The 10,942-nt window shown below is 47.6% G+C and overlaps 1 protein-coding gene across 1 annotated transcript; it reads left to right on the plus strand.

Moving 5' to 3' along the window:
- The first annotated feature begins 7,966 nt into the window (after positions 1-7,966).
- LOC125555558 lies at positions 7,967-9,088 on the plus strand. Its single transcript, XM_048718467.1, has 3 exons — positions 7,967-8,089; positions 8,193-8,327; positions 8,444-9,088. The coding sequence occupies exons 2-3, from the start codon at positions 8,196-8,198 to the stop codon at positions 8,735-8,737; spliced, it is 426 nt and encodes a 141-aa protein (XP_048574424.1). The 5' UTR covers positions 7,967-8,089; positions 8,193-8,195; the 3' UTR covers positions 8,738-9,088.
- The last annotated feature ends 1,854 nt before the right edge of the window (positions 9,089-10,942 follow it).

Below are 10,942 nucleotides of genomic sequence, written 5' to 3' on the forward strand. Positions count from 1 at the left end.
CCACAGGCAGGCCCTGACGTACTGCTCCACCACCCAGGGTTCGGCCCCTTCCGGGCACTTGCTCCGGTACTTCAGGAGCCAGGGCAGCGCGACGCCGGAAGTCCGGTTCTTCTTATCTGGGGGGCAGTCGCCGATGAGGACGACAACCCTGTCGTGCCAGTTCTTCCTCTCCACTCGTCCTGTCAGAGCATGACCCTCGAGCGGTAGGCCCGTAATCATCCCCCAATCCTCGAGTATAATCGTCATCTCCCCACATGGAAGATAGAAGTTGTGCGTCTTTGGCCGCCACCGATCGATCAAGGCCGCGAGAGCTGAGTGAACGAGCGTCGGCGGCATGCGCTTGATCTGCAGGACGAAACCCAGTAGTTGGGCTCTCCTGTAGAACGACGTGTACCGCTCATCGTACTCCATCTTCACGGTCGTCCCGTGACCCCTCATCCGCAGTGGCGGGAGCATCTGTCGAAATGAAGACCCAAATAATTAGTAACTTTTTTTCATCGATTCGAAATATTTGTTTTAAGAAAGTTACTTACCACTCTGTTCTCAATAAAACGGGCATGATGGCCCTTGTCAAACATAGGGTCAGCATAGTATACTTGATGCCAATGTCATCCGCAAGAGGTGGCCACCTAAAAAAATTGCATAAACATAAGCATAAGCATATCAAAAGAATTTTTAACATGAACTTGGGGACATATAGATGCATAACAAAGGCTCATCAAGGTTCAAATGCATCATATCACATATTTCTCCAACAACATCCAACATGCATCATCTCATATTTTCATAAAAAACAAAAAACATGAACTAGGGTTCATCTTGAGGGGTTCACCATTTTTACCCCGACAAAATCCAGTATTTGCATCATCTAACATACACTACATGCAACAAATATCTCCAATATTCATCATATAATAAATTTTTTGATAACAAAAAATTATGAACTAGGTTCATCTTGAGGATTCATACCCTACATATAACAAATATCTCCAATATTCATCATACACTACATCCAATACTTGCATCATATCATAGCATGCATCATCTATCACAACAAATGCCTCCAACATGCATCATATCAAAAAACATTCAAATCAAATATGAACTAGGGTTCATCTTAACACAACCATACCAAGTATTGAATAGAGTTCATATCTAACACAATATAACATCTAGAATCAACCTAAATCAATCCTAGGGTTAAAAAAATATTCAATCTAGTTCAAAAAAGGAGTGATTTGAATCAAATAATGCGACGAATCGAAAGGTGTTTGATTAAAACTAATTGGAGGGATCGAAAGAGCTTACTTTTCTCTCTACGGGGCCATCTCGGTCCGCAAAATCCGTGAAGAAACGAAGAAGATCAGAGGGGGAGTGGAGGGGATGAGAGGGGGCGAGTTGGAGGAACTGCTCTGTTCTTCGTGGTGGGGGTGGGGGGGGGAGGCAGCTGGGTGGGTGGGAGAAGGGGGTGGGGGCGGTCGGCCTGCGGTTTATATATGTCCGCACCCTACCGCCAGAGACCTCGGCGGTAGGTGCAGACATCCTATCGCCAGGCGGAGCGGTGGTAGGGTGTGACGGAGGGGGCATGGAGGCCGTTATCGCTGCTGAAGTGGATAAGTTTGCTACCGCCGCAGGTGCTGGTGGTAGGCTATAGGATCCTCTTGGCAGTAGGAGAAAGGGTCAAATCACGAAAAATTTAAACGGGGCCAGATCACGATTTTAGATCACAAAAGGGTCAAAACACGAAATTTTGCCTCATGCAGCCGGCCGGGAATGAGCAGACCCATGCACCGTGGTCGGATGGGAGCCCACTAGCTTGGACTTGGAGTGCTATGATGGAGCCGAACCGAAAGCTGCACAGTAAGAGAGAGAGAGAGAGAGAGAGAGAGAGAGAGAGTCCTTGTCATGCGAACAAGCAAGCATGTGATCTCATCTCATCTCATCGCAGGATAAGGAAACAATGGGAAAGCGTCGTCTGGCAACGCTTTAATTTCTTTGCGTGCATTGGATGCACTACAGAAATGTCATGGGAGTGAAGGCTCAGGGTCAGCCTCAGTAGACACAACACACACAGTGACATATACTATAAACACCAACGAACGTGCATACAGGAGAGTAAAAAGCTAGCTAGTTACCTCATTTTAGCTGCACAACAATGTTTCAACTAGTTTGATTCAACTTCACCCTTGTAATCATATCTACCCCAAAGACCAGTCAAAACAAGAAAAAGGGTTCTGATTATATATGACACTAAGGACTAAGATCGTGCCGAACTAATCCCTCGCTGAAGAAAATGCATGTTAAACTTGGGTTATTAAGAAGCACATGATGTCTCGCCACTTTATGCCTCGATGAAGGTATGCCATCAATCCTCATCACCTTTTTCTTTTCTTTTAGCACGTTTTTTTGTAGATCTTAAGGGGCAAGCTGAACCGTGTAGACTTTTTGAACCCACATCCTATCCCACAACAAGCTGAACCGTGTAGACTTTTGGATCTTAAGGGGCACGTTTTTAGTAGATCTTAAGGTTGATCCATCACGTGGTAAAAATATGCAATATATGTAAGACTACGCAATATAACGTGTGTTGTTGCAATATATGTAAGAGTACACAATATAACTTGTGTTGTTGTGTTGTTGAGGTTGTACCCGCTAACAACATCCAAGTGTAAAAGGAAGATAAAAAAATAAAACGTTTCTGTCTAAATGTAGTACTAACTAGTTCATAAAATTGTTGGATAAGCCTTATGGTGCCTGGTTTTTTTTATCAAAGAAAGTATCCATTTCGCTAGCTCCATCATTTTTTGTTTTGGGAATTCATGCGAGGGATTTATTTGCTAGGTATTGATTCTTTTTGTTGGATCCCAACATGTTTCATGTGCTGAGGTTTCTACATCTTTGATTGTTCAAACTTGGGTAAAGCAACAAGTTGACCGTTTAGACTTGGAAGGGCCAACAACATCTGAATTTTTGCATTAAGTACAAACCTTAGAAACTTGAGTTGTTGAGTAGCACATGATGGCTCACCATTTTATGCCATGGTGGAGGCATCAATCTTCATCACCTCCTTTCTTCTTTTTACACGCCTTTCAAGTAGATGACTATAGTAAAGTTAGGCCAACTTGAATGCACCGACCCAAATGGACACGGATTTGGTCAGCTTTTTGTCCATTTGGGCCGGCTAGAGGTGCATTGTCTGACTGCATCCACACAAATCTGGCCAGTGGGCCCAACCGGCCGACCCATTTGGTTCGCCCAACCGTTGGGTGGCCAAAATTTCACAATTAGAATTATTTGCATATGAAATTTACATGAAAAGAAACATTACAACCAAATAAATCACATAGTTTAAGCATCACAATAAATAGTTTACAACCAAATAAAATCTCATAGTTTACAACAAAATAAAATTTATTTTTTCACAAATACATCGGAAGAGAAGACCTGATACATTTATTGGTTGCCAAGGAGTCCACGCATGCTCAACCAAATCATTTTGAAGTTGAATGTGAGTAGTCCAATCACGCATTTCTATATGAAACTGGATGAACTGTGCAAATGTTGTCGGTCCATGCTCAGGCTCGTATTTTCACCTTGGAAATCAAACCCTTGGTTGAAGAGGCTGTCGTCACACTCATCCTCTACGATGATGTTATGCATGATCACACAAGTAGTCATCACCTCCCACATCTTCTGAGTGCTCCATGTTCTTACAGAGTCTCAAACAATAACCCATCGAGATTGGAGCACACGAAAAGCACGCTCCACATCCTTCCTAGCACTCACTTGTGCTTATGCAAACCTAACCCTCTACTCTCCTACTGGCTTGGAGATTGTGTTCAACATAGTTGACCACTGATGATAGATAGCATCAGCAAGATAATATCCCTTATTGTAGTGCTGGCCATTGATCTTAAAGTTGACTTCCAGGTAGTTTCCCTCTGCAAGCCTTCTGAACACCGGAGACCACTGAAGCACGTTGATGTCATTGTGTGAACTTGCCATGCCGAAAAAGGAGTGCCAAGTACAGACATCATGTGATGCCACAGCTTCAAGTATGATTGTGCAAGCTTTAACATGTCCCTATATTGCCCTGGCAAGCAAATGGCCAGTTCTTTCACTTCCAGTGCATATAGTCTATGCTACCAAGCATTCCCGGGAAGCCTCTCGATTCATTGATCGCCAACAATCGGGTTGTATCTGCAACATTTGGTTCTCTCAAGTACTCTGGCCCAACACTGGAATCACAACTTTTCAAAGCTTGTACAATAATGAAAGGCATGTGGACTCACTCATGCGGACATACTCATCCACAAGATCACTGGGAACTCTGTATGCAAGCATTCAAATAGATGCAGTGCATTTCTGATAAGAGGAGAAGCCAACCTTTCTGAGGGCATCATTCTTGCATCGAAAATAATCATCATACGCCACTACTCCCTGTGAATATGGTTGAACACATGCCTCGCCATCCAGAAGCATCACTAGAAAATCCTGGGATTTTAGAGTGGGGATGTGCACTAAAAATAATCACTAAAGAGTAGGCAATGGTCGCACTCTCTATTGTGATTCAGTGCCGGAGCATGGCCCGAGATCGCCCCCCCTAAACCTTGGCCGCTGCCTAGAAGTGTGATCAATGATATTGATAACCATAGTAGCAACCACAAGATCCTCATCATCGTATGATGAACCGTCCAAGGAACATATGCCGATATTGTAAAAGAACTTATCCCGCTGTCCATGGTACCTTGTGGGCAAATGGTTGAAAACCTTGCGCGTGGTGAAGCTTGCAGGCATGGTGGAGTAGCGCCCAGAGAAGGGCACCGCATGCCCCCCTGTGCAGGCAGCATGCCTATCCAAGTCTACGCCGCCGACGAAGACCGTGGAGGCGAGGGCAATGCCGGTGGCGGTGAAGGGCCATGTCTTCTCGTGCTACAACTGACGAGGAGGAGTGGCCGCAGACGCCGGCAAGGGGTGGGCCTCGATGGATGCGGTGTGGCAATGGGGAAGTGGGTGGATGCATGCGGCGGCGGCCTAAGTAGTGTCCAAGCGGCCGGAAGTGGGTGGCTGTGGCGAGGCGAGGGAGTCGAGCATGGAGTGGGGAGGAGAAGAATGGTTGATGTGCCACCGACGGACGGGTCAGGGGAAGGATAAGGTAGGGCATCGCACACGTCGGCGTTGACGCAAACCCGACCCAAATTTTCTTCGGAAATGGGTCACAACGGACGGAAAAACAGACGCCCATCCATTTGCGGTGGCGTGTTGGGCTGTCATTTCTGTCCATTTTGACTTAAAACAGATGTGCGCGGACCAATGTGGACCTTCCACCTCTCGCTCTTGGCAAAAAGCTTAATAAGCGGATCAATTTTTTTATTTTTTCGGAAAAGGAGAAAGACCCCCCGGCTTGTGCATCTGGGCGATGCATGCAGCCACTTTATTAATTATTCACATAAGAAAAAGCAAATCAATGGGCTTGTAAAAAACCTCATCGATGATCCATCACATAGCTAGTAAAAATAGGCAATGTAGCTCAAACTTGAGGTTGTAAATGCTAGCTATGTAGTGCATGAATCATGGTGGTTGCATGCGTGTGCTACTAGAAATCACACCGGTTAAAAATGACCGCGCAGCTAGAATGAGCTAGCTATCTTTTTACTGAATGTAAGGGCATCTCCAGCCGTTGCCCCCCCCCCCCCCGGGCCGCATAAAAATCGCCCTCCGGGGGCGAGCCGGCGATACACTCGGCGCTGGGGGCGGTTTTGCGTCCAGTCGTCACCCCCAGCTCACCCCCAGGCGCCGAAATTAGCCTACTTTGCAGCCCAATTTCGGCGAATAAACGGCCCATATGGGCGAGAATAGGCCCATATTCGGCGTGGTTTCGCCGTGTCTCGGCGTTCAATTGTCAACACAATTATTTCTTATCACATATTTCATCACAGAAAAATCAAATACTTCAACAAAATACTACAACAACAAATAGTTCAATACAAATTATATAGTTCAACAAATAAAAACTCGTATTTCATCACGCGGCGTTCCCCTTGAGCCTCCATAGGTGCTCAATCAGATCTTTCTGCAGTTGATGATGCACCTGTGGGTCTCGGATCTCCTGACGCATACTGAGATAGGCAGTCCAAGTTGCCGGTAGCTGGTGATCAACTTCGGCTAGAGGACCCTGCCTGTAGTATGGTTCAGTGTCAAACACTGGGTCTTCTTGCTCGCTCTCGATGATCATGTTGTGCAAGATGACACAACAAGTCATGATCTCCTACATTTGATCTTTCGACCAGGTCTGAGCGGGGTACCGAACAACAGCGAATCGAGATTGGAGAACACCAAATGCCCGCTCGACATCCTTCCTGCAAGCCTCCTGAAGCTTCGCAAACCAGGCGTTCTTGCCTCCTGCCACAGGGTTTGAGATCGTCTTCACAAATGTCGACCATCTCGGATAGATGCCGTCAGCTAGATAGTACCCCTTGTTGTATTTGTGCCCATTGATCTCGAAGTTCACCGGAGGAGAATGGCCCTCAACGAGCTTAGCAAAAACAGGAGAGCACTGCAGCACGTTGATGTCATTGTGAGTTCCTGGCATACCAAAGAAGGAGTGCCAAATCCAGAGGTCTTGTGTGGCTACCGCCTCAAGCACCACACTGCAACCGCCTTTGGCGCCTTTGTACATCCCCTGCCAACCAAATGGGCAGTTCTTCCATTTCCAATGCATGCAGTCGATGCTTCCAAGCATCCCAGGAAATCCTCTTGCTGCATTCTGGGCTAGGATCCGAGCAATGTCTTCCGCATTGGGTGTTCTCAAGTATTGTGGACCAAACACTGCCACCACTGCCCGACAGAACTTGTAGAAACACTCTATGCTGGTGGACTCGGCCATGCGCCCATAGTCGTCGAGTGAATCACTGGGAGCTCCATATGCAAGCATCCTCATCGCTGTCGTGCACTTCTGGATGGAGGTGAATCCAAAGCGCCAGTGCATTCCATCTTGCACTTGAAGTAGTTGTCGAACTCCCTGATGAAATTCACAATCCTGAGGAAGAGCTTTCGGCTCATCCGATAACGGCACCGAAATGTTCTCTCGCCATGAAGTGGAGCATCGGCGAAGTAGTCGGAGTAGAGCATGCAGTAGCCTTGCAGACGATGCCGGTTCTTTGCTTTCACCAGCCCCGGCGCCGAGCCACCTCGCCGTGGCTTTTCATTGCTCGCCAGTAGCTGGGCGAGGGCGGCGAGCACCATCAGATGCTCTTCTTCCTGGACGTCGGCCGCGGCTTCCTCCTCCAGCAGCGCGGCGAGCTCTTCCTCCTCATCCGAGTCCATCGCCGAGACAGGCAAAACGCCGAACACCTTGCGCTCGGTGGGCGTGTACCCGCCGTTAAATCGCGCCTCCGCGGCCGGAAACGGCGGCCTGAAACGCCCAACTGCTGTGGGAGGGGCTGCCGCGGCGAAGCGCTGCTATTTTCCGGCGGGGAATGGCTATCTAGCGGAGTAGGGCGGCGGCCGTCGCCAGGATATAGCTAGTGGTGGCCGAGAGCGCGGGGGGTGCGAGGCGAGTCGGGGGAAGAGAACCTTGACTTTTCCCCTGTCGCTGTGGGCCAGGCGTGCTTTTCCCTAGCGCCGGAGCCCCCAACGGCTCCCCAGCGCGCCGGGTTCGGCCTGTGACCGCCGGGCGGAAAAAAGGTCCGAACTGGCGATTTTCGGCGTCCTGGGGGCGCGACTGGGCCGTTTTTTCGGCGCCAGCGCCGAAAAAGTTACCTGGGGAGGCCTGTTGGGGGCGCGGTTGAAGATGCCCTAATATGTCATGTGTGTGTGATGAGCTTCAGTCGCACATTTGTGCATCTGCCATGCCAGTGAAAGGAAATTGTGCATCCTATTGCATTGCCAGCCACAGACTGAGATCATCACATGCTAGCTCCTGTCTGTGTGTGGCTGCTCCACACGTCGTGGTGGGCGCCCACGCGGTGTTGCTTTGCTCTGCGCCCCGGCTCTTAAACAGCCCCACACCACAGCTCCACACTCCACAGTCCACGCCACAGCTCCAAGCCTCCAACACCACCCCTTCGGCGATCACCGACGAGCGACGGTAAGTCTCCATCCCCTCCCCCTCCGTCTCGCCGTTCGCTCGACGGATCTGTGCTTTTCTCGTCGAAATCTTTCTTCTTCACCGCACGCTTGCTTGTTCACAGACCATGGACGCCAAGAAGCCGATCCCGGCTGCCGTCCAGCGGGCCATGGACTGGGCGCTCGTCACTGCCTGCTTCCCGTTCGTCTCCTTGGCGTTCGCCTACGCGCTCGTCCGCTACGACGTCAGCTGCAGCGAGGTACGTCACGTGACTACGACCCCTTGCTTGCATACAGACTTTCCGAACCTCCGGTCGATTGAACATGCGCCATGGTGTTCGTCCTGCAATGCGTGGTGGCGTTGACGGACGCGCAGAACGCGGAGGTGGGTGCCCTCTGGTTCGGGATGCTGTGCTGCGCCGTGCTCCAGGCTGCCGCCGCGGCGCTGGCGCTGCTGCTCCCGTGCGGCCGCCGCGCCCTCGCCCACCTCGCGCTCGCGGTCACCATCGTCGGCCACTACATGTACGCCGTCGTCTTCCGCCTCCTCCTCGCCGCCGGCGCAGGATTCCTCTTCAGCAAGATCTTCGGCCCCGCGAGCATCGTCCTCTTCGCGGGCGGCGACCTCGTCTACTTCCTGGGGCTCCTTCAGGGAGGTGGACTGACTGACTGATGAGCCGATTAGTCCATCTAGCTGCACCTGCAGAGGATCAGCTCGTGAGGAGTTGAGGACTGGCTGATGATTATGTGTGAATCTAGTACGTACTAGTGTAGTTCAGTGTTAATTGGACTGATGAGTGATGACTGATGACTGATGAGCAGGGCAGCTGATTACTTCAGCTGTACTAGTAGTGTAGTGTTAATTTGTGTAAATCAGCATGCGCAGAACTGGATCTTGTACTCTACTAGTTAGAATATATGGTTACCCTGGATTAGGGTCGTCTTCGATGTAACATCCACCTTAATTTTATATGCAGTATGATGATCAGACATCCAGACATCAGGACGTTAATTATATCCAGCATTCCAGCTTCCGTATGACTAATGTTGGTGACATTATTGCTGCTACGTGCTGATACAATATATCTACTATTATTATATTAATTACCCCGGTTCGGAAATACATGATGTGGTTTTAGTTTAAATTTGAACTGGTGTTTTTTATTTGGATAACAGAACAGGCACGGTCTCGTTCGTGCAATTTGAACTGATGCTGTGGTCGCTGCTGTACTAAATATCTGGTCGCTGCTGGGACATAAAAAATAGATAGATAGATGCATGCATTTGTAGTTTGTGCTTGTTTAGTTTGCAATATGGTGAATCCTAACGCTTTGCGCGCACAACGTGAATCCCTGACGTCGACAACGTGAATCCCTGACGTCGCTTCTTCATGTGGATGCGTGCCCCTTGCATGCACATGTTCCTTTCCCGTCTCTCTCTGCACACACACTGCCACATGCATGCCTACCCTATCTTCCCTCTCCCCTCTAATTCAATCACTTTTCATTTTGTTTTGACAATTTAGATGATTCTTATCTTTCAAACCAAAATTGCGTTTTCCTAACTTTATACATATTTGAACTCGTGGCGCCAAGCCCTTTAGAACAAGATCAGGTTTGGATACATTTGAAACACATTTTTTTTGAAACAATGAAGAACTTTATAGATAGTGGGTCTGCACTTTGTTAGAAATATTAAAGAACTTTGCTATAAATTTTATCTGGAGCCAAAGAACTTTGCTAACACAGTGTATGAACTTTGCCATAAAAAATAGAAGAACTTTATATACATAGTGTGATTGTTAGTTCGTGGTGTGTGAAAAAAAGAAATCCCCAGAATATTAATTATGAATGTGAGATCTTAATTAGCATCTACGTAGGTTAGTCGCCCAACTAAAAAGTATTGCAGTCTAGTATTGTCGTGTCAAAACGTGATGAATGTTGCATGCTGTGACAAAGAATATAAAGGACTGTACCATGTGTTGCATGGCTGACACTATGGTGGCTCACGTTGATTGGACATCAGGCTTGATGAGCGTCAACGATTTCAGTTGTGCGCGCATAGAGTTAGGAAAAATCCATGCCCTTTAGTTTGGCCATCTTGATATGTTGCTTCTAGTTGTAGTCCCCTGGCTGAATTTTAAGAACTGAGATAGGATAGGAGGGGTATCTGCAGTGTGCTCTCTAGTCTAAAATTCAGAGCTTGCCTACAACACTACCTGCGTTTGGAACAAGATCTGATTCAGAAGTTGATGGCCCCGGAACTGGCATCTACAGAAGAATTAGCAGATGTAAAAAAAGTATTGTATATCAATGAGACGTGGGCATTTGCGAGCTTTCGGTGATGACAAGTTTATCTTGTATGTCCGCCATCAGGGTAGCGCATTGTGTCGAGGGGACAAGTGCACATCCGATGCATCATGGTAGTTAGCGTTGTTATCCCATTTTAGGAGCCAATTTTCACTTGATTTCCTATGCCAGAATTCCACTTGATCAATTATAAACACTTTGATGCGCATATGTATCCTGATATGAATTGGCACAAACTGCATTAATTTAATGGTTCAACTTGGGTTGACGATCTAATTATGTCACAGATTCTCCAAGGTTAACTTGGTGCTAAAGATAAATTAGTTGTTGTAGCAAAAATAGTATAGAGGCATGGTAATTTGATATGTGAGCATGTGACGGATTACTATGCTAGGATCTTGATATATTTTTTATTGTTAGATGCTGCATTTCCCATGTGTTCACAAGAGATTATGCAATGACCATATCACTTTGTTAAAGCAAGGCTTTATGGTTTTTAGCGTTTAGGGTTAGGGTTTACAACAACACCTGGATTGTTACCTTTAGAGCAAAGATAATTCTTGCAGGGG

Source organism: Triticum urartu, chromosome 5 (genome assembly GCF_003073215.2).
Source record: "Triticum urartu cultivar G1812 chromosome 5, Tu2.1, whole genome shotgun sequence".
Classification (NCBI taxonomy): Eukaryota; Viridiplantae; Streptophyta; class Magnoliopsida; order Poales; family Poaceae; genus Triticum; species Triticum urartu.

What these genes read in the sequence shown, in the direction of transcription:
- LOC125555558 (XM_048718467.1), top strand. Translation starts at nt 8,196, where the DNA reads ATGGACGCCAAGAAGCCGATCCCGGCTGCCGTCCAGCGGGCCATGGAC. An exon ending in ACGACGTCAGCTGCAGCGAG is followed by an intron (nt 8,328 to 8,443) that starts GTACGTCACGTG and finishes ACGGACGCGCAG; the next exon opens with AACGCGGAGGTGGGTGCCCT.